The sequence below is a fragment of the Nyctibius grandis genome, chromosome 22, assembly GCF_013368605.1.
Source record: "Nyctibius grandis isolate bNycGra1 chromosome 22, bNycGra1.pri, whole genome shotgun sequence".
Taxonomy (NCBI): Eukaryota; Metazoa; Chordata; class Aves; order Nyctibiiformes; family Nyctibiidae; genus Nyctibius; species Nyctibius grandis.
In genome coordinates, this window is record NC_090679.1 from 6495914 (window position 1) to 6519892 (window position 23979).

The 23979-nt window shown below is 50.3% G+C and overlaps 2 protein-coding genes across 4 annotated transcripts in view; one reads left to right on the top strand and one right to left on the bottom strand.

The window, feature by feature from the left end:
* On the top strand, positions 1 to 10386 carry PCDH12 (protocadherin 12). The gene is made up of 4 exons (XM_068417122.1): positions 1 to 3070; positions 3558 to 3652; positions 4991 to 5142; positions 10022 to 10386. Exons 1-4 carry the CDS (start codon positions 155 to 157, stop codon positions 10384 to 10386), a joined length of 3528 nt encoding a protein of 1175 aa, XP_068273223.1. The 5' UTR covers positions 1 to 154.
* The window catches only part of DELE1 (DAP3 binding cell death enhancer 1), a 22428-nt gene continuing 6365 nt past the window's right edge, over positions 7917 to 23979 (bottom strand). For all 3 annotated transcript variants that reach the window (XM_068417158.1, XM_068417157.1, XM_068417156.1), the window contains 8 exons: positions 22406 to 22461; positions 20718 to 20811; positions 19855 to 19997; positions 18946 to 19104; positions 17946 to 18038; positions 14336 to 14492; positions 13823 to 14087; positions 7917 to 10398 (listed from right to left, as the gene is read on the bottom strand). In XM_068417158.1, the coding sequence (XP_068273259.1) occupies positions 13831 to 14087; positions 14336 to 14492; positions 17946 to 18038; positions 18946 to 19104; positions 19855 to 19997; positions 20718 to 20811; positions 22406 to 22461 (959 nt within the window). In that variant the 3' untranslated portion in view covers positions 7917 to 10398; positions 13823 to 13830. The remainder of the gene's footprint in view (positions 10399 to 13822; positions 14088 to 14335; positions 14493 to 17945; positions 18039 to 18945; positions 19105 to 19854; positions 19998 to 20717; positions 20812 to 22405; positions 22462 to 23979) is intronic.

Genomic DNA, 23979 nt, shown 5'->3' on the forward strand with positions numbered 1-23979 from the left:
TCTGCTCGGGCTGAGCGTTTCAGCCCGGGGAGCAGCTGGCTCTCCCGGCCTCCCCCGGTGATGGCAGGGCAGGGGACAACCACTGGACTCACCCACCATTCATCCTCCGTTCCAACTGTTGGCTGGCGCCTGTGGGACTTGGAGATGGGAGAGGATGCCGAGGAGTTGTGCTCGCCGTAAGGACCACTTGGGCATGCAGCGGCAGGCGGGCAGGCCCGCGGCGGCATGCCGGGGCAGCGGGGTGGTGGGCTTCGCCAGCAGCATGCTGCTGCTGAGCCGCTCCGCTCTCCACCTCCCAGCCTTGTGGTGGTACCTCTGCCTCTGCGCCGATGCCCAGGAGGTGGCCACATTCACAGTGCAGTACCGGGTGTTCGAAGAAGTGCCGCCGGGAACAGTGATAGGGACCCTGGCCGAGCACCTCGAGGGGGGCGAGAGCGGCGAAACGGCGGATACCTTCCAGCTGATGGAGACCCCTGGGAGGTTCCCGCTGCGCGTGGGGAGCGGGGATGGGGCGCTCAGCACGGCCGGGCGGGTGGACAGGGAGCAGCTGTGCCGGCACAGCGATCCCTGCTGGGTTTCATTCGACGTGCTGGCTGCCCGAAACCTGGCTCTCATTCACGTGGAGGTCCAAGTGCTGGATGTCAACGACAACGCGCCGCGGTTCCCCACACCCGAGCTGGAGCTGGAGATGTCGGAGAGCGCATCCCTGCGGACACGGATCCCGCTGGACCGAGCCCTGGACGCTGACACTGGCCCCAACGCCCACTGCTCCTACACCCTCTCCCGCAGCGAGCACTTTGCTCTGGAGGTCGTTTCCAGCTCCGATGGGACGAGGCACGCAGAGCTCGTTGTGGTTAAAGAAGTGGACCGGGAGCTGCACTCCTCCTTCGACCTCGTGCTGACGGCCACGGATCATGGGGAGCCACCAAAATCAGGTACCGCTTTAATTAAAGTCATCGTCCTTGACTCCAATGATAACAGCCCCATCTTTGCAGAGAGCTCTTTGACGGTAGAGGTTCGGGAGGATGCTCTGCCCGGGACCCTCCTTGTGACGGTCACGGCCACCGACCCCGACCAGGGCCCCAACGGGGAGATCGAGTACAGCCTGAGCAAGCACGCACCCCCGGAGGTGCTGAGCGCTTTCGGCATCAATGCCCGCACAGGCAGCGTCATCCTGAAGCACCCGCTGGACTACGAGGAAACACACGCCTACGAGCTGGACGTGCAAGCCCGGGACCTGGGTGCCAACCCCATCCCAGCGCACTGCAAGATCCTGGTCAAAGTCCTGGACGTTAATGACAACGCTCCTGACGTCCATGTCACCTGGGCTGCGCGGGCACCTGTGCTCTCCGAAGCCCTCCCCAAAGACAGCTTCGTGGCCCTGGTGACAGCCAGTGACCCTGATTCAGGAAGCAACGGGCAAGTGCATTGCTCCCTTAGTCAAGGGTACGAGCACTTCAGGCTGAAGAGGACCAACAGCCACAGCTACGTGCTGATGACCAACGCCACGCTGGACAGGGAGCTGCGTGCCGAGTACAACCTGACGCTGGTGGTACGGGACCATGGAGACCTCTCCTTGGCTGTGCTGAAGCACCTCACTATCTGCATCAGCGACGTCAACGACAATGCCCCCTCCTTCGAGAAGGCCACCTACGAGGTTGCCGTTGCTGAGAACAGCCAAGCACCTGCCTTCTTGCTCACTGTCCGTGCCACTGACCCTGACCTGGGTTTCAACGGGAAAATCACCTACAGCATCCCTGACTCCTCCACTTTGGGTCTGGTCTCGATCGACCCCATCACCGGGGATGTTTTTGCCCTCCAAGTGTTTGACCATGAGCAGGTGAGGAGCCTGGAGTTCCTGGTGACTGCGGAGGATGGTGGTCACCCGAAGCTGGCATCCAATGTCTCCATCAGGCTGGTCGTGCTCGACCAGAACGACAACGCACCCATCATCACTGTGCCGGCGCTGGTGGGAGGCACAGCCACACTCTCTGTCCTGGTCAATGCAGAGACAGGGTGCTCCTGGGTGGCCCCCGGGAACGGGAGCGCCCAAGGGACTGCAGCAGTGACCAACGCAACACTCGTGTTGTGTGCCAGTGCTCCCTTCCTCTTCACCATCGCAGCCAGGGACGCGGACTCTGGCATCAACGGGGCTCTCCGGTATGATCTGGTGGGTGGGGATGACACTGGGCTCTTCATCCTGGACCCTCTCCTGGGGCAGGTCTTCCTCAATGCCAGCAATGCCACCAGCCTCGCTGGCAGTGAGCGGGAGCTGGTGGTCCGGGTGAGCGACGGGGGGGACATCCCCCTGCACACCCTGGCCCGGCTCCGCTTAGTTTTCCGGCATCATGGGGCATTCTCCAAAATCTCATCCTGGGAACCTGGATGGCCAAGCCCCTCTGTGGTGGCCGTTATCTGCCTGGCCGCTCTCCTGGGCGGGTGCCTCCTCCTTTTGGCTTTAACCCTGTCTTTGCGTAAGAAGGAGCAGAAGGACGGCATGGCCTACAACTGCAGGGAGGCCGAGGATGCCCGCAGGCAGCAGCAGCTCAAGAAGCCGCACAGGCAGATCCAGAAGACAGACATCCACCTTGTCCCACTGCTCCGGGGCCGGCCCCGGGAGGCTGAGCCCCCCCGTCCCTGCCAGGAGGATCTGCCCGGCACAGAGTCCCCCGTACCGGGGGACTCCCCACAGGCTCCCCTCCACCTCACCCCCACTCTCTACAGGACCCTGAGAAATCAGAGGACCCAAAAAGACTCAGATGAGCAGCAGGGGACCTTCAACCCACCCATCCTGCAGCGCCGGCCCTGCCAGCCCCACAGACCGAAAAATCTGGTGAAAGAGGCTGTGAGCCCCCCCGATGCACCACTGCACTACAAGAGCCTGGTGAAGCCACCGCAGGGGCCTGTGGGAGAGCCCCCGCTGCCACCCAGCCAGCCCGTGGGTGCCGGGGAACCTGAGCAGCCCCAGCCCCACCAGAACATCCTCAGGAGCCTGGTCCGGCTGTCGCTGGTGGCACTGGCGGAGCAGAGCCCCACTGGGGAGTTCGCCATGGAGTCGCCCCCGGTGCAGGTAGGAGCTGCCCCGCGCGTTGCTGGAGGTGTGGACCCCGCAAATCCTTCCTCACCCAGGTCTTGCACACTGGGGTGGTGGGAACGTGCAACCTGATGGTCTTTGGTTGGTCAGTTCTCCCAGCCCTGGGCAGAGGTGCCCCAGGAGTCAAGGCTGGGTAGGATGAACGGCCACCCCACCACGGGCAGGGTCTGCCCACGCCCACCAGGACACCCTGGGAGCTGGGGTGGAGGACGGCTGTCACACAGGGAAGGGGTCCACCCCATGCTCACTTTCCCAGGGGAGCATGCGGGCAGAGCCGGCGTAGGGGAAGTTCTGGGGCCAGGTGGGCTGCCCGGCGCTTGTTTCCCCCCCACATGGGGCTGCTGAACCATCTGCAGGAGGAGGAAACGCTATAAAAAGGCCAGGGGGGCTGGAGGGGACGTCCTGGCAGGAAGCAGCTTGAGTGGCCACCGCCGGGGCTCAACAGGCTTTTCCTGCCTTACAGCAAATCTCCCAGCTGCTCTCGCTGCTGCACCAGGGCCAGTTCCAGCCCAAAACAAACCACAGGGGAAACAAGTACACAGCCAAGAACGGCAGCAGGTAAGTCTGGCTCTCAGCCCATCCCTCCCCCACGCCCCCTTCCCCTGTGTCTCGGCTGCCTCTGCTTCAGCCCCGCTGGCCCCGAGAGCCTCCAAGGGCAGGGGACACCAGGGTGGCAGACACACACAGCAAAACCTCACCCTGGTTTTGCAGACCTGAAATTGGGGAGGTAGGTCCTCCCTTCAGGGGATGGCTGTGTTGCTCTGGTCCTGTCTCCCTGTTGGTATCCAGCTACCTCCTAGGGCTGCCCTTTGCCTCCTTCCTGGGGGACCTTTGGTAGCTCCTTCCGTACCTACCTGAGCTTCCCCGCAGCCATGAACCACCTGCCCGTCCTTGCTAGGAGAACACCAATGTGTTCAAGGGCAACGGAAAGGTGCATTCATGAGCACAGAGGGTCCCAGCTTTGGAGGCAGCAGCACAAGGATGAGTTTTCTCATGGCTCTGGGTACCTTCTTAGAGAAGCTGTTGCCTGTTGACATGAGTCAGGGCCCCTGTCCCCAGGCCAGGAGGTTAGCGAGGCAGACCCTGCTAGCAGGGATGGGAAGGGCGGAGCTATCCCAGATGTGTGCTGAAGATTTCCCAGAGACAAACTTTATGGTGTTCCCATTAAATTATGCTGTGACATTTCTGGGTGAACGCTCCTGAGGATGCCAGGGCTTCATCACTGCCTTGCCGTGTCCCCCCTGTCCCCACCTGTCCAGGCCATGAGCAGACACAGCTTTCTCTGCCTTTCTCATCATCATTATCTCCATCTGCTGAGGATGGAGAGGGAGGGAGAGCCGCTCTGGGGCTGGGCTGGGCTGTGATGCTTCTGACCTGGTTCTGCACATGGGCAGCTCCTCTGTATTCATAGGGAAGAGCCAGCAGCTCCCTGTTTGCTCAGCATCTCACAGAATCAGGTTGGAAGAGATCTCTGGGATCATCGAGTCCAACCATTGCCCTGACACCACCAGGTCAACTAGACCATGGCACTAAGTGCCATGTCCATGTCCCATCTCCCTGCAGAAGGGTAAAAACCCTCTTGGGCAAGAAATGTGGAGCAGCCCCGTGGGTAGCCCAGCACTCAGCCAGGGCCCAGTTTTCAGAGGGTCCGTGGCACTCCTGGTCCCAGTGCTTTTGTTCATGTGTGTGTTTGGTTTTTTAAACATAAAACTCATTAATTGGTGGGGACTAAAATGATTATGCCTTTGGTGCTGTGAATGATGTGCTGGGAGGATGCCCATACCCCACCTCTGGGTCACTTTATGGGGGATGAAGACAACCACCTTCAAAGTCATCGGCGGGGCAGGGTTGTGCTGAGGGTTGAAGCCTGACTCGAGCATTTTGGCCCCCTCGCAGGGCTGCGGGGCTGGATGCTGACTGCCTGAGCACGAAGGACAGCGGGCATGGAGAGAGCGAGGCGGAGGACCGTGATTCGGAGAGCGGGTTCGAGCTCTCCGTGCAGCAGCTGGTGGGAGAAGAGCTGGAGACCCTCCTGGAGCCGCAGGCAGGTGAGGTGGCCTTGCTACTGGGAACATGCTGGGGCTGGTGGGGGGCTCCAGCAGCGGGATCTCCTCAAATAACACACTAACCCCAATCAGAAGTTAAAACTGTCTGGCCTGCAGCAAGCCAGGGGACATCTCCTCTCCTAGGGTGGCTCTGACAGTGGCAGGTGCTTGGGACAGCATGTATGGACCATCCTACGCAGGCAGTTACAGCAAAGGGACTTGCTGAGCTTCACGTTGGATTTTTTCATGTGTTTAATCACTCTTGGTAGCTCTTTCCTCCCATGGATGTATCTGCTGTTGAGCTGATTTGCGAGGCTGACCTCTGTTGTTGCGTAGGGGTGAAGTCCAGTTTAACTATGCACCATGGGAACTGCTTCCCATGCTGAACTGAGCCCCTTCATTTCATGGTCTCCTAGTCCACGCAGAGTGAGAAAGGTGAAGAGTTGTCCTTGTCGAGCCCCTGATGATGCCATAGACCCTTTGAGCCCCATCAGGCACCTCTTTCCTACCAGGCTGAACTAGTCCAGTCTCATCTCCTGTGACCAACTTGTTACTAATTTTAGCATATCTTTATTGAGATGTGGTGACCAGAGTTGTGCACAGTGTTTAGGATACATCTACACTGTTGGTATAAGGAGGTCTTCTGGTGGTATAAGGAGGACTTCTGGGTTGTTCTTCATTCCTGTCCTGCCCAAGCTCCATGCTGAGCTGTTACCAAACTGTTCGTGGTGACTCCCAAATCCATCCTCTGTGTGGTGGGAGAGTCATCAATACATGCTGTGTCATTCCCTGTGACAATTATCCAACAGTTGATGACACAGAAATCCACCAGCTACTTTTTCCTCACAGCCCTCAGTATTATTAGGTCCTTCAGCAACCCTCTGCTCTTATCCTGTTGGGTGTTTTAGTGGAGTCAACACCAATGCCATCCACTTCTCTACGTCATTTCTCACTATGTTGAATGGATACTCTGGGACTCCACTAATGACCTCCCTTTGTGGGGAAGATTATTTAGTCCTACCCTCACTTCCCAGCTTTTAACACATATTGGTCCCTGACAGAACCTGGCTGTTAATTCAGGGACAGCTCAGGTCCCCTGTGAGCCTGGATGGTGCCCTTCTGCAAGCTCAAGACTCCTCTGTCCACCAGGACTCTTCATCTACCTCTTCCAAAGACAGCAACAAATTTGCAAAACGCAATTCCCTGCCCTGCAAACGTCACATCAGTTCTTGTCCAAAGAGCAGGCACTCAGCTCTCTGCCGAGCCTCGTGTATAATGATTTCTATGAATCTGCCTGCACTAGATTCACCCTCACATGCTTAAAAACTCATGTCACAACTTCTGCCTTCCCTTCCTCCGATACCGTATTCATTTGAAGCAGTAGTTAATGAACAGCAGTTAATAAACCAAGCAATTTCATATCTGAGTTCCTCTAGCACTCCGGGGTGAATACCATCTGGGCCTGACATTTTCTACATGTTCCTTTTATTGACTTGTTCTAAAAAATCTCTTCTACTGGCATTTCAATTTGAAAGAGTTGAGCTGAGTCACGTCCTGTAGCAGAAATTGCATTGTGGAGCCTCCGCGCTCCTCCGCAGCAAGACGAATTCATTGGGGTTGGCTGCTGTGGTCGTTTTAATTCCAGAGTTGGGCATTTTCTGGGCTCTTAGAGGGAGAACCACGCTGCTGCTCTCCATTTGCCTTCCTGCCCTTTTATTCTAGTAAGGAGCAAACGAAGGAAAGGCTGGGTGAAACGAGAGCTGCAAGCTTCCTCAGATTTAAAGGTCCTGCAGCCAAGAGCAGGGAGCAAACAGGCTGCCCAGCTCCATCCCATGGGTGTACTGACATGCACCAGTCCCAGTGAAGGGGACTGGTGGACCTGCTCAGCAGATCTGTCTGGATCTGGTCCTGCCCAGACAGGTACCATCCTAGAAAATATGTGTTATGGCCAGGCATACCCATGACGTGCCATCTCCCATGCTTCTTGCATTTGATAGTGAAGTGGGAGTTGGCCTCTTCTCCCGGGCAACTAGCGATAGGACAAGAGGACACAGCCTCAAGCTTCGCCAGGGGAGGGTCAGGTTGGACATTAGGAAGCATTTCTTTTCAGAAAGGGTCATTAGCCATTGGAAGGGGCTGCCCAAGGAGGTGGTGGAGTCACCATCTCACGAGGTGTTTAAGAAAAGACTGGACATGGCACTTAGTGCCATGGTCTAGTTGACATGGTGGTGTCAGGGCAATGGTTGGACTCGATGATCCCAGAGGGCTCTTCCAACCTGGTTGATTCTGTGATAGAAAAAAAACCCCTCTTTGGCCAAGTTACTGGGATTTCACAGTGAACACCAGTGGTGCATGCTGAGGCTACGCCAGCGTGGGTTCCTGCCCATGCTGTAGTGCTGGACATGACAAGGCTGCCCCGCTTCAGCGGTGAAAAACAATCTTAACCATGAGCCCAGACCTTCCCAAAAAGGCAATGGAGTGCAGACGCCGGAGCTGCCGGACTCCTTCCTCCTCTCCCAAACACAAACAGAGACGTGGACTTGCATCCTGAGAGAGGGAGGAAGGAAGCATGGTTTGTGCTCAGGAGTATCACAACAGCTGGCTGAGGCTGGCTGGGCCTTTGTGCTATTTGCAGCGGGGGGAACTGTGTGAATAACCTGTCCCAGTGAGCTCTCGATGTGGTTGTTTATGCCATCAGCATTGAGCCGCGGGCTGAACTCCCGGCGCTCAGCACCACCCGTTAACACCTATCCCCCCCCAGTGAAACAGAGCGCTCGCAGCAGCAGAGGGATGTAACTTTATTGAGTATAAAACCACCCCCCCTCAAAACACCATTACAATAAGGCAGCAAAGAGTTAGCGGTCAAATTAAACATACATACCTAATTATAAGGTTTCATGGTCACAGGACCATCAGCCCACTGAGTCTTGGCTCTCCCCACAGCGAGCACACTACTGTTGTGCTCTGCTCTAGAGCTGAAGCATCAGAATATTCAGGGAATGCAGTGGCTTCTTGCAGATTGAGGAGGAGAGAACTGTGGATGTCTTAGAGCAAAAACATGGGACTTAGCATGCTTGGGAGATCTCTTAAGGAACAGTCACTGTGACTGAAAGAAAATACTGAGATTGCAGAAATAAATTCTGGAAGTTAAGGAACACAAAGAATTTGGGGCTTCAGCTGAAACACAATTTAAGTGATGTATGTGCCCTTCTCCCCCTACCAGGTTTGAATCCCAGCCCTCACTCCCATCCCACCCCAGGACACAGCTGTTTTCCAAAGAAAAAGGACTAATTACTTAGTTGGCTGAGGAAAGAGACTTGTCTCAGTGATTGACTAGCCCCTGACTGGGGACCACGTGTCCCAGGCTGTGGCAGGGTATCGATTATCTTCTGGAAGCAGCATAAATGCATGAGTGTGGGGACTCCCAGAGGTCACTTTGTAAGTCAGAGCCACATAACAGTTATGACACTGGCTCTTGCCATCTGATTGGGACTGTTGTGGCATTGGGTGGTGTGTTACCAGACACCAGTTATTTGTTTTGCAGCTCACTCAAAGTGTTTCACAAACCTGGCGGTGGCTTCAAACCTCCCGGCGGTTCTCGGTCATGCTTTGGAAATGAAGCAATGCGGGGCTGGAAGGCAGCGCCTGTGCACCACATCACGGAGCCTTGTTTACCAACTGCAAAGCTCTACCTTAAAAACAAGAGCCCCCGTTTCCTTCCCCGCTGTCTGATGAGGAAGCTATTCCAGGCTCACTCTGCCATAGGCTCCTTCCTTTAATTTCCAGTGTATGTTTATTCACGGACAGTTATAATCACTTCTTCTTTTGCCAACACTATTTTAAGCATAAAGATTTCCTTTGGTGCTTATCTCATCAAAATAATGACAGGTTGCAGTGAGATCCCCAGTGAGCACTTGTCCTTAGGCTAAGCAACCCCTACCTCTTGAGGTCTCCACCACGTAAGCCTGGGCTCACTCTTGCTTTCATCTCAGTAGTTTTCTCTGCACTTCTGTCATTTCAGATCCTCTTTCCTACAGATGGATAATCAGATTTGTATGTAACACTCCTAATCAGGTCTTGCCAAACCTAGTAACAATACCACGAATATGTCTTCCTGCCAACAGGGAATACCTTGACCAACACGTCATATGATTTCATTTGCCCATTTCAGGGCAGAATCACGTTACTGGTACATTAGGGAGCCTGCAACCAATACCCACACCAGGCTCCCACTGCTCCTCAGCTGTTTCCAGTTGATGAACAACTACTTTATAGCTCAATTTTTTATTACTAGTCTTCAACAATCCAGCTGTGCATTTTATAATCCAGAATTTCATTCTACTTCTGTTATTATTGCTTTCACAATAACCCATTTCTTTTTGGTATCAATATGCCTACTTAGCAGCAAATTCCCACCCTAGAGTGACCCTTAAGGGAAGTCCACTAGTGACCTTTTTTTCTGATACTTCCCCCTTGAAAGCTTTCTATTGTCACTGCCCCTTTAGCCAGTCCTAAACCCTCACTTTCTTTGGCTTTGCTAACGATTTAGTGAAGTGCCACTTGAGGCTGCAACAAATGAGAAAGCAAAGTAAGCCTAATGGTTATTATATTTAAAAAAAAAAAACAAAACAGAAACAAAAACCCCCAGTACTTTTAAACTAGATCTCTTTTTTTTGGTTTAAGCTGCTGGTTTGAATGATGCTGCTGATAGCTTATCTCTAGACCTGTTTACAATCAGTCCTCTCACACCTGATTTCAGGAAGTCTCCTCATTTCTTAATACTTTATTTTTCTTCCCCCCCACCCCCCCCCGCCTCCTCTTCTCTCCTCTGCTCTCCTCTACTCCACGTCTCACCAACAGTTCTTGTTTTCACTCCCTCCAGAGCTGGCCCTCAAGAGGCTGACGGCTGCTGACCCTGCATGGGTGGCTCGGCTCTCCTTGCCACTCAGTGGTAGCTACAAGGACAACGTCTTCTCCCCCGACTCTCTGCATTCACCTCAGGACGAGGAAGCTGCAAGGCAGGAGAAACCAAGGACCTTTGAGACCTTCGGCAAAGGTGCTGGGGCTGACTCGAATGCCACTGGGACAAGACTGGCCAGCACTTTCCTTTCAGAAATGAGCACCCTCTTTGAAATGATTTTGTCCCAGAAGGTCCAAGTCCACAATGAAACAGGCTCGGGGCTTCTGCGGCAGCTGTCGGCGCGTGGGAAGAGCCTTGGGCTGGAAGACAGTGCTCCTGTTCTGTAGGCAGCTTGACGGCTGTGATAAGGAGATAAGAATCAGAGCTTATTTCTGCATTTGGGGTGCACACATGTGCTTTAACAGGGTTCTGTATCATCCACATCCAGACCGATCACGACAGGCATTATTTCTTCCTTTGCCTCACCCCATCACATTTCTCCATGACTGATTTCACCTTGTTTAGTTCTCTTCTACCTGCCTGTTCTTGCCTTCCTAGCTTTCCTCCTCTTCTACCCTCAGCTTTCACCTTACCATCACACTCAAGTCACACAACAGCAGGAGGGTCCCTTCCTCCCAGGGCAGGCTGATGGAGGGAGGGGTTGTTAGATGAACCACAAGCACAACACGGTCAGCTACATCCCCATGATCACAGACTGTGCACCATGGACGATAAAATATCACAGTCACAGACTTGGCAACATGCTGCAGAGTTGGGCTCCAGGATCTCAGCTGTTATTTAAATAAAATTGTTTTTTTCTAACACTACCATCTCTGGAACAAGGTGCATTATAGGTGACATAATGATGTACCTGCAGAAAGCCTGAAATGGCAACTCAGAAAGGGAGATGTGCCTGTTGTCACCCACTGATCCTTTCAGCTTTGGTGGTTCTACCACTGAGAACTTGGCATTTTGTAAAATGCCCCAAAAATCAGCACTTCTGCTCTGGCATCTCTGCTACGGCTGCACTAGGCGCCCACAATTTCCTTCTCCATGCTCTCTTTTGAGGCCATTGGATTTTGGAGCGTAGTCTTTGCCCAGAAGCAGACAACAGATGGCTGGAGTCTGCCAAAGGTAATCTGGGAAAAGGGAAGCGTGAAAACACTGTTTTGAAATATTCAGTCACGAGCTTCAACCGTGTTATGAGTTTTCACTTTGACCTGTATGTATGTGAGCTATAGGAGTTTCAGGATAACAGCATGTGTAGGAAAACTCAGATACAGGTATCAGAAACAGGAGGAAGCACACAGGTGTTTGCTGTTAACCACGGGGGGTTGTGCTCACAGAGAATGGAAAGACAACAGTGGCATAAGCATCTGGAGTGCGTTTGTAGGCTTACGCAGCGGTGCGTGGATGGCAGGTGAGCGCTTCTGCATCATGCACACGTGAAGACTCCCTTCTGTACCATAGTTTGTGCCTTCCAACTACGATACAGAACAAATTTTGGCATGCTGGCAAAGAGGCTGTACAGGTAAGGAAGAGGAGAGTCATGCCATGGGAATGAGGGTAAGCCATCACCTCTGCTGCTAGCAATGCACAACGCCGTTGCTTGCTGAGTGACTACAAAAGCGAGGCTGAGGACACTGCCAGCCTCCCCTCCGTCACAGCGCAGGGCTGTACACACACTGCTTGCTCTCCTGCACCGTCTTTACATGAAAAATACTGCACTGACGACTCCACCGATAATGCAGTTCACAACACGGGTTTCTCCAAAGCTAATTTGCTCACGGTGGGGCTGTCGCATCAGGTGTCTTTGGGTGATATTTTTGGCTTTCATTTTACTGTTAAGTTGAAAAAGAATAGGCAGCACGGCCCAGCAGACGTGATCCTGGAGCATCTCAAGAGTGTCCTACCTGTGTTCCTTTTCCATGCACCTAGAGGTGACAGTGCCCTGCTTTTAGTGTGTACACACACGAGCCACAGCAGCAGACAATCAGACAGATAATTTAAAGCAGAGTAAATGAGAAAGTTATCTCTTTCTGTTGCTCTTGGGACCAAATGGCAAAAGCAAGAGAGTAAGATCTCCTCAGGTAGACTCTTTAATATCCAAAATATCCACTGTTGTATTTGGAGTCTCCAAAGTGCTTTACAGATGATCCCATCTCTGTCAATAAACTACACTGATGGGTTTGCCCCAGTTTGCTTATACTGCTGCACTGCTAATAGAAATGTCTCGCTGTTTTGTTTCACAAACAAAACAGGTTCTTGCACCAAAACAATGACAGTGAGCCAAATTCTAACTGAGATGCAGCTGTGCAAACCACAAGGGACGCACATCTGTGACTGTGAGGAGATGCAGCCCTGTGGGATTCCTCTGCATCTTGGGAATGCACACAGAGGACAAACACACAGCACAACCTCACGTCTTCCTCTGGGAAGTTACTTTGATGTGACAGTCAAAGGACAATCTTTACACAAAATTACATTATAACAAGCAGATTAAAAAGGAGACAAATTCCTCTCTCTTGGTTCAATTTCCTGATCCTGCAAACTGCTTGCAACCCCCCCAACCCTCACCCCGACCTGTCCTGACCAATGCGTAAGCATGCTGTGGATTATCACAGAGTAGGAAATCCACCCGAGGAATTTCCTGCTAATTGTATCCTGCTTGATAGAGGAAATGGTCTAAGAAAGTTTGGTCTGAGCAGAAAGAGAGACCAGACTAGAAGAACAATCAGATGTGTTGAGCTCTGGCTGCGCCCCTCCCTTGCTGAATGGAGACCACAGCAAGTTCAGGATGGGGCCATTGCCTTTGTTTTTCCAGAGCCTGATCTACACAAAGCACCAGAGCACCATGGCTACAGGAAGCTGGACAGTTTGTACAGATGCCCTTGAACCAGTTTAAACTGGTGTGGACAAATGTCTTTTTCCGGATTCAGCTGCCCTAGTGGAAGAAATTATCATACCAGCTGCTTGCTGCTGTCTGCCTGACAGTGGTTACTGCCCGCTGGGAACACCCCTTATCAACCTCAGTGAAAATGAGCTGGCGTGCTTAGCAAACACGTACAATATAAATTTTGAAGCAAACCTTGCTCATTGTGACTCAAAACGGGTGTACCCATGGGAGCAGCTCACTGCTAGAGCTGAAGAAATAATGACACTGATAGTGGTGCAGGATGGCTGAGGACAGCCGTTACTCTCACCAGTACAGGTGGATCCCTAAGCCATACCCCACAAAAACCTGCGCCCTAATAATCAGAATTCACTCTCTTGCTTGCACAGGTTTGAAAGTAGATTAAACTGCCACAATGGCAATGTAGAGACAAGCCCAGATTGTGCTGGTAGCAGAACCACTATCAGAACAGCTGGCCTTGAAGTGAGATCAAATTGCCTCAGAGGGTGCAGGCCAGGCCCATTCCAGAGTTAGCTGCCAACATCACCATATGGTGGCTTGTAAACCTCACTGGGGGACCACGTGCAAGATGTGCATGGCTATGGAAATTACAGCCCCAAATCATATCACCGTGGCATGGTGGGAGTCTATATATAGCTCTATATGGAAACGTAGGAGCATAAGAAAGGTTCTTGTACTGGAAGGCAGAGGACCAGATGACATGGTGGCGTAGGAGATATCACAAGGTCCGTTCTCAAAACCCCTGTATTTAAAAATGGCTCCTGCTCTCTTAACAGACAGCTTTCTCTTTCCACTCACTGCGAGCCTGCTTCCAGCCCCACGCAGACTAAGAAGGGCTGCCTTCCCTCCTGCCTGCTTGCTTCACTTACCGACTGCTCTAGGAACAGCAGCGGTGGGGCTCCAAGCGCTGCAGTTCCAGTGGCGTTGCCCTGCTTCTGAGGGCATGGCTCCATCCTGCGCCGCCGAGCGTCATCATGTGCAGTCCGTCTGCGCTCCAAGAGTGGGACAGGGTGAGGGCAGGTTGGCTTGGCTGGGTGACATGGAAGCCTGCAGGCACACGCTCAACAGCCCAGAAACAGGGGCTAGAGGAAGAGGCTCTTATTCTGGAAGGGAACGGACGCTTTGTTCGCACATCTGAAAGTACATTAAAACAAGGTATAAATGATGCATCAGACTATGGGAACGGCTTCTCCACTTCAGCCCGACTGGAAATAGCTGGTAAGAAGTGGAACGAACTGAGAAAGAAAAGTGCTCCCTTCAGTAAAAAGGACGACTTCCTGCCATGGCCCTGGGCTACTTTTCCTCTGGCAATACAGGCCCCGCTTTTATGGGGTCACCACGCCATGCAGTCCCACACCCTCTTCCCCGTCTGCCCGTGGTACCTTCCACCTCCTCTTCTAACACTCGCAGTCTCTCCCGAGCGTCCCTGTTCCCCGCAGCAGCTGACTGTCGGTAGTGTCTCATCGCTTCTGCCACGTTCTGCTGCACTCCAAGGCCTTTCTCATAGCAAACGCCCACGTGATACCTGCTTTGGGCATCCTAGCCACAGGAGAAAGCACAGCAATGAGCCCCACACGATGGAGAAGTGACGACAGAAGGAGAACAGAGAGTCTTTAACACCTTCTTTACAGTTTACTGCTCTGTCTTTGGTCACCTTCTTTAAAGTTTACTCTATATTTGGGGTCACTCAGACCATATCTTCAGGAATTTAGTCCCTTCTCCAAGCACACAGTGAAACAGAATGTCTTACCAGCTATCTCTGACTCCGCTCCTTCTTATCCCTTTCCAATTAAATTCACTGATTTCCCTTCAACATCCAGGTCTGCGTCAGGGGAACAAAGGAACTGCTGTCTCTGCAGAGCATCCCAATTGTCTCAGGGGTCAGAGCTAAGAGGACATGGGCAGCCTTGATTGCACCCACATCCTGATCACACCCAAGCTCTGAGCACGCCCTGTGGCCTGCCCTACTACAGTTCACGCAGAAGTCTTGTAAAAACACAGCAAATGCCAGAGAAGTACTTGCTGCCAAGGGCTGGAAGATTCCCCTTGGCAGCATCAGGCCTTCAACACAAGCAGTGCACCACTATCTTGCTCAGCCCCACCTAATTATATTCCAGAAGAAATCTCAAGCAGCAGAAATGAAGTCAAGCAAATAAGTGCTAGAGAAAAAGCACCTGAACTACTCAGACGTACGTAACTGCTGAGAATGAACTAGAAAGTAGAGGATGTCACTGCAGATGAGCCAGTGAAGCCAAATCCAAACCCGTGATACGTTTACATGCTAGCTGTGCACTTTATCTTTGAGATCCAATAGGAGGAACTGGGTCTCACAGATAGCAAGAAAGCAAGTCGACAGTCCTGAAGACATTGAAAAGACTGCATGGGCTAGTGGTCACACAGACCTTTTTCAGTGAAGAAGCTGGCAACATAACTTGAAGAGTATGACTGCCAGAAACATGATCTAAACAAGGCTTTGCAAAAAAGAAAAGAAGAAAAAAGAAAACAGGAAGCAAGTAGCAAGTTTTAATAAAGCCATGAGAAAAGAACATATTGCAGTGCTGCTGTCTGGGTTGTAGCTAGTAGAGGAAAGCGAAGGACTCAATGAGTGGGTGCTTTGCAAAATGTTGCAAGTCTCAGTTTATGACAGCAATAAACTTCTTTAGAGATGAGATAAACACGTTGAAGGATTAGCACTTCAGATGCGACAAGAGACAGGGTTAAAGAAGTATGAAGTACTCCACTAGCCGTCTCTTATATGATGAACACCTCAAAGACAAGGCCACAAGGAGAAGTGAACCCCAAATTAGCATGGCATAAGTGACTATGATATACTTTGAAATCTGAAGTTCAGACTCAGTTCTCCAACACTCTTTAAATATGGTTTTTATATTCTATGGTTGCACGCATAAAATAAGGGAGGATAAAAAGCGGTAACTGAAGTAAAACACAGTTCTCTGAAGCGTCATCGTGTTTGGAGGAACACTTGTCAGCGTTCCCCCCTCAGGTCTAGCACAGAGCAACAACCTGAGAGAGAAACACTGAACTTATGGCTTTTTGTGCCTGTTTTCCTTTTCTGGAGTTGCAGCTAAATGGTGCCATCCTTGCTTCACCCATATCCAGTATTCTTTTAACCAACTAAACATAAATTCATACTCCAGGGTAATGGGAAAAGAAGATACTCACGGAGCCCTTCTCCCAGCAGAACGTGTGGGGTTACATCCCAGGGAGCCTATGCACAAGGCTGCCACCAAAGGTGAGGCTGTGGTACCTCCGCAGCCAGCATCCATTGGGAAGCAGAGATGGGGAAAGATGACTGAGTTCTGAAAACCGTCATGGCTGTGAGCAAAACATGCAAAACACTGATCTACTGGGGGGTACCCCTGGGACCTGCTAGATTTTCCGTTGTTAAGGGCTTACAAGGCATTCAGTAAACGACAATCATCTATTTAATGAGATAGTTCATTGTTATATTGTGCAGCATACGCATCTGGCATCAGGCTGGAAGAATGGAGTCAAAGATGCAGCTTATCAGAGATCTTCAGCAGATTTGGAATTAAATATTTTATCACGATGTCTGAGCTGCTGTGGCTAGTCAGGTCAAGTCCCACCAGCGATCTGACAGCATCTGCATTCTTAAAAGTGGGTGAAAACTCAAGTGGCAAAGTTTGCAAGTGATGTAATGTCATTTGGAGTGATCAAACTTACTGTAAAGAATTAATTAGAGAAGATCTCACAACACTAAGAGTGGGCAACACAATCACAAAGAAAACAGTGTTGACAATGCAAAATAGTGCTTATAGAAAGAAATTTGTGAGCCACTGTGATAGTTCCCTGAAACCATCAAGGCACTGCTCAGTGGCAGGCAAAAGGGCAACCAATATTAGGAATTTTTGGAAGGAAATACAGAAGAAAGCAGAGGATCTCATTATGTCACATCCCTGGCATACCTCCATCCTGAGTCCAGTTTTAGTCCAAGCACCTTCAGATGGTCAAAGGAGAATTAGAAAAATAGAGAGAAGACTGACAAGCAAAATGGAACAGCTTAACTACATGGAGAGACAAACTAAACTGGTGCTCTGCAGTCTGCAAAAGAAATGACTCGGAGACGACATACTAAAGGGGACCAGAATCAGAAATATTGGCCAGAAGAAGAGGGAATAGCTATTCATGATTTTCCATTACACAAAAGCTGTGGGAACTGAAGTTAAAATGAACAAGTTCTTCAGAAAAAACCTAGCTATTACAATGCAGTGCAAGCTGAAAACAAGGGAACAATGTCACAGTGCTGTAAAGAAACAGAACTGTGGGATGCAGAAACCTGGCTGCAAGACATGGGATATCATACTTTACTACTCTAAGTGCTCGTAAAGGTTCAGGAGCAGTACTATGCTGAGATTGTGGCACTGCCCTTCAAAAAAAATAAGCCTGGGTCACTTGGAGAAAGTTCAACAGTAAGCAAGAAAATTGTTGGGGATCTAGACAACGTGACGTGTGAGGATAAACTCAAACAATGGGGGAAGGCTGAACGGGGATTCAAGTATTTAAGTACATTAAAGGTCCCTGCAAAGAAACAGAAATAGTCTTTTCACCCTCTCTACAGAAGGCAAGAAGTAATGGGCCAATTTTAAAGAATAGATTCAAGACAGAAACAACAAAGTTCTCAAAATGATACAGCAGTGAAAGTTTGACTGAAGAGGGTGTAGATGCTCTATAATGGGAAACTTGTAAAATTATGCTAGATGAATACAAGCACTGGTGCTGTAAGAACTACTCCAACTCAATAGGGCTGTTTCTACCTTCATGTTTTGTAGGGTCTGCACCCCAGCGCCTGTTTCCTCTCCAAGATGCACCACGGCTCCACTCTGTCCTTTCAGACTGTGTGGTAAAATCCTGACACTTACTCCCATTTCCAGGAAGCCCTGAAATCTGCCACCTGTAACCTGCAATGACCCTAAACTGAGAACAATCATAGCTTGCAAAGGGATTACTTACGCCACTCTTCGCTGCCAGCTGCAGGTACTTCAGACCTCTCTTTTCCTTAGGTTGCAGCCCCTTCATGTAGAACACTCCAAGATAAGCTTGTGCCTGCAACAAAACCACGCGGTACAAATCAGCCAGGATTTCCTCCTTAATTACTCTAGTTCTTTTACTGATTTTGCAAGTTGCTCAAATGCTGGGGTTACTGCGGCAAGACGAGTGTGCTAAGTACCCTGCATGCTGCAGAGCCTGCTGAGAGAAGGGGTTGGTCTGGGAAAAAATCAGTCTGACATGGTAAACACAAAAAAATCACATTTGATCTACAGAACTCCACGATAGGTGCAGTTAACGTCACCATACTAACACTGTAAGACACAGAATATTGTTTCAAACTGCACTGTGGAAATCAGAGCCAGAGAACAGCTCCTACTCGTAAGATACAGCAGATGCGCTTCCTGGAACAGGGTGCTACATGAGATACACTCACTGCCAGAACGACTGGCACTCGCAACACAAGATGGCACATGCCTAAATGTATCTCCTGAAGAGTAGGAAAGGAGGGCAGGGTACACAGATCCGTGCGGATGAATCATCTTGAAAAGTCACAGATACAATATGAGGATATGATCTTACTTCAAGCATCTCGTGGAAGTTCTTCCACCCAAGCAACCCGTACTCTCAGAACTGAGAGGAGATGAAACACAGAGCTACATTTTCAACTGTAGGTCAGTTTTTCTAAGCCAACAGTCTAATCCAGGTGTCTGATCTAAGAGCCACATTAAAAAGCCCAACAGCAAAACAGACGACCCATGCCTGTTGACACAGTGGGTAACCAGTTGCCTCCCATGTGCAGGCAGGGCTGGCTCCCATACACTGTCAGGAATATAAATATGTAGGAAGAATTTTGCTTCCAGTCCCACAAATGCTGCTTTCTAGGATGTCTTGTGGTTCACATCCTTTAGACAGGGTTCTCTGCTGGCTCTCTCCTTTGAACTCCTATGCTGTGGACACTAACCTCTGTAATCCCAGCCATTGCTGCTTGCTCCAGGAAAGTCACTGCCTTCTGATGCCTGTCCCATTCATTTTCAGGTCTGTGGCTTAAGAGATACCTCGCGTAGCGGTACTGTGCCATGGGGTGACAGCTGCTGGCTGCGCGGAAATAATAAAAAGCTGCCTGGAAAAAGAGAAACACACTTGTGTAGGATTCAGGTAACACATGCCCTCAACCATGACATGACTCCCCTCTGGCCAGAACAAGCTTAACTTCTCTGTCTAGATCTATAATAAGCTGCACACGCTTACCCCAGCAGCTCTCCCGCACCTCCCCACTGAAGAACATGAGATTGTTTAAGTGAGACAGTGGACTGCAACTGTAGGAGAGCCCTCTAACCACTCTGCCTTCTCTAGTCAAAACTAGTGAAAGGGGTGGCACTGGGCCAACAATACCAAAGCTTGCTCTGTGCCAACGGGGATCTGCACGATTACTCAAAACAAGGCGCCTTTGCAGATCTTTCCAGCTACAGAAGATGCTGCCTACGGCCAGCACGCACTAGGTGGCAGGCTGTGGTTAAGGTACTGAAACTGGATGGCTCAGACGTAAAGAAGCCCTCGGATGTGGTGTTTTAAATACAGTAACATGACAGGTTTCTCCTCGGTGCTCTCCTGGGTGCTAGTGGCACAGCCCATGTACCTATGAGAAGCCCTCAGAAGCTACGAAAAAGGGGATTTCAGGAGCACAGCTCTGAGGGGATCTATGACACTGAAGCCAGCACTGCAAACCCACAGTTTATATATTTCCAGCATTTTCTAACGAGACTTCAGAGACTGTCACACCCATCCAAAAGGAGAAAAGCGCCTGTGCACCCAACAAAGACCACTCTCCTGGTCTGTGCTGCACACACACAACCCTACAAGCCGTGGATACCTTTTCCAAGTCTTTTTCCGTGCCTCTGCCGTGCTCGTAACACAGACCCACGTTGAACTGGGCTTTGCTGTAGCCTCGATCTGCTGCCAGTTTGAAGCAGGTATAGGCTATCCTGTGATGGCCCGCTCTCATACTTTCAATCCCTGAGAAGAATACAATGTAAAAACAGGGGAAAAGAAAATAAGACATAATGCAGCCTCAAATGCAGCAACCCCCCCACAGCTACTGGGCCTTCCTTGGCCCACGCCAAGCGCTCTGCTCCACTTTTGGCTGGCTCACCAACCCTCACTCCACAGGACCAAAGTTTCCATAGGTAAAATGACAACACTGCGTTTTAGGAATTTTTCTAGTCTCACTGCAAAGAAGGATCACAGGCTAACACAACGTATGGTTCGCACAGAAGCGGTTCGCTTTTTTAGTGCTGCAACTAGCAGTGTATATAGGGCAGGGATTTTTTTTCTTAGATCATTGCATCTTCCTTCAGCTTTTCTTAGAGCTGCAATTCTGCAATTGCTTTTTCAGCTTGCCAGGAAGACTGAGATCTCAGACAATGAAAAAGGATACAAGGGTACGACAGCTCGTGTTGCAAAAAAGACAAGAGATGGCTTAATTTCCAACTACAGATGTCAGAACAACAGTGCAGGCTTCAACCATGCCTGGATTTAAGTATGCTGATATAAATCAGGTGGCAGGATGGGACAAAGGGCAATAAATCTCTCAAAGCACAGTTGAAATCGCTGAAAGGAGGTTTCAGCTTGGGTATATGCCATCTCTGCCTTCACACAAGACCTGCAACAATTTGGAGGTCCTTCAAAAAGAGAAATGTGTGGGTTAAGGACAAAACAAATCCGAGTCCACATTACCGAGGATATTCAATGCAATGGAAATGTCAATCCGGAAAATCTGCTGCAATTGGAAAGCAGCTTCCTCTAAATGCCCTCGCTGAGCTGGGTCACCCTGAGGAGTTAAAGAAGAAAGCTATTAAGACAGCAAAAACATAAAAACCCTACAGGAGATTCTTTCTTGGAAACTGAGCAGTGAGACACATTTGTACTGTACTATAGTTATCAAGAGGGTGATGTAATCTGGTGTCACGTGTCCACAAAAAAATCTCCCTCTTCTATGCAGCCGTCTAGTTAGGGAAGCTGTGTGGACATGGCTCGCTTCCCCTCTGTCCAGGGAGCTTGGTGTAGCCTCTCAGACATCATCAGACCTTTCAGAATTTAGCAAATACCTGGTATCACTCATAACTCCCTCCTCCAAAGGTAACGTTAGCCCTTGTTCGCCCTCCCAGAGCACGTCAACAGCACAGTCTCTGCCAAACATGCACTGGCATATTTGTACATGCTTTACTCAATTTAAGTGGAGCCCACACTGGCAGCTTACTGAACACTGCACACTCCTAATAAAATCCTGCACAGCAGAGACAATGTCTTTTCTTCCTCGGTAATGAACAGTATTTTTTACTTTACCACAGCTCCGGGAGGTGGGAGGCAGATTAGCCTGGCCTGCAGCTTTAGCTTCCCCGCTTGCATACAAATTTAGTGCCATCGAGTGGCAGCAGTGCACACTGCACAGGAGCTGAGGTGCCTCCGCACTCGGGGAAGTCACCCAGCAAAAACACCCCTGGCCACCCAACAGCTTTATTGCTCAGCCAGCACTCAGAGCCGCTCACAAGAGGACAAGACCTGGACCGACTCCCCTCCTTTCCTGAGACCTGCCCCACGACCTACGAATGAGCTAGAGACTCTTTCCACGGGCCCAGGACGGGGAGCTCGACACTCATCCCCTCAGCAGGTCAAGCAAATGCCTTTCTGGTGGGGGAGCTGAGGTCACTTCCGTGCCAGAGAGAAGATCTCACTCCATTAAATACTGAATTTATCTCCACTCTGTTCACAGTGTCCTTGAGGAATTGCTCAGCTGACTGATTTTTAAAACGGGGACTTGTCTGCACCTAAGGCTGTGAATTGCAAGGAATTAGCAGGTTTAATCACAACAAGAACAATAATATAATTTACGGCCTTGTGACTCTCAAGCTGATGCACCCTCTTCAAGCCAGAAGTGTCCTCCTCTCCATAACAGACAAGAGCCAGTCCTGATTTGCAGCTTTAGGAAAAGTGATACCACCTTCTCCAGTCATGGGTTGTCTGGTAACAACCAAAATAGCAACAGCATGTAATCACCTAGTGAAAGATTGCATCAATATGCAAATACACAAGAACAGACAAGAGCTCCTGGATAGGGTTTTGGTTTTTGTTTGTTTGGGTTTTTTTTCCTTGCCATTTTCTTTCAGTGCTTGTTTACTAGCACCCCTGTTACAGACACCTTAAAGGATGGGGATGCCAGTTCACAGTTCCTGGAACTTTGCTCTGGCTAAAGCAGAGGACAGCACATCACCTCTCTCTTTCTCCTGGCCTCCAGCTGTGCAGGACAGAAAACAGTCTTGCGCGTGAGTGGATTGCTCAGGCTGTGCTTGGGGTGGCACTGTGATGTCTGCCTGTAGGGAAGAGGCCTCAGGTGCAGACGAAGGGTGCGAAAAATGAAAGTGTACCTTTGCACTGCGGAGAACTGGCCCCAAGCTGGAGCTCTCAGGGATTTGGAACTCCCCTATATTAAAAAAAAAAGAACAAAAAAAGCAAGGTTAAGCAATGCTGTATCTACACCTCTTCCTCCTCTACCCATCTTCTCTACTCCATAGCTCTTTCCTAGAGGACCAATCACCCACCCAGTCAGGGATATTAAGAACAGAAGGAACACCGACCAATCTGACCTTTGTATCAAAAGCAACCAAGTGTCACAAGAAAACACTCCTGTAATCTGCAGCTGGCTAACACACCTCCTCCAGAAAGGCCCCCAGTCTTGATCTGTAGACACCAGAAGGTAGAGAATCTCCTGCTTCCTCTCAAAGTTTGTTCCAGCAACTCATAATTGCTGCTTTAAACCTCTGTGCTTCATTTCAAATTAAAATACATCTGGTTTCTTCTCCCAGGCGCTGGCTCTTCTAGGCTTTTTTTCCTCTTTACTAAAAAGCCCATTCTCCTTTTGAAAGTCCTGATACGACTAATCAACCCCTCTTGATTCTTGTCTGTGATTCTAAACAGACCGCGCTGTTCATGTCTTTCAACTGAAGTACTTTTCTGCCTGAGTTGATTAATTTTATGACTTTTTGCCACTATTCCTGAATTTTCAACATTGTCATTGAAGTGCGGACCCTCTCACCAGTGTCACGGGAAGGGTAAAATTGCCTCCTTATTCGAATTCATAACTGCCTACTTTGCATGTATCAGAAGAACTGTGCTCCAATTCCCATTGCCCAAGGCATCACACCGAGATCTCAGCGCTTAGGTGCTTGCCTCCCTAGCTCCTTTTCCAGATAATTCCTTTCCAGGGTACAGTTCTGCTTTTGCAAGGGGATGATCAGATGTGCTATTCTGGCTGCATCGGATGCAGGCTTAGGTTATCACCCCAGGGTACCCCACTTGCTCATCGCTGCCCTCTTAGATATGCTGGACTCTGTGTTCAGCCACTATCCGACCAGTTTCAATCAGAATTATCTAACACATCTACAGCAAAAGCTAAGCCACCTTGCTCTTAACAGAACTGTGCTGGAAGTGATTACACAGGCATTTACACCAGCTACTCTAAGAGGATGGTGACCTCCAGCAAAGAGGACAAACAGGCCAGGGCTGACTGAGGCCAATTATTTTTAACCTGAATCATCATAAGCAGCTGGATCCCACCGGGCACCTAAGACCAGGTGCTGAGGCCTGGATGACTTCGACCCAGTGCTGCTAACGCAAGGATTAGCTGTGCCCTCCCCATGTCTCCCCATCCCACCCACAAGCTGTGTGGCTGCAGAGCAGGGAGCTAATAGGAGTGAAAAATCAGTCCCTGATTCCTTGATTCCTGGCACTATACGGCTACACAAGCACTTGTGCCAGCACAGTGGCAGAAACGAGTGTGCAACAGGCAGGATTGCTTCTTGCAGTGCCTGCACCGTCTTACAATGCACACGAAGCCCTGGCCTGTGTCCCGGCTGCAGCCTCATTATTCCCAGATAAACCATTCCCCTCTGGCTGTATTAAAATGTATTTTATCTGAACAAGCCCCAGTGACCCAACAAGC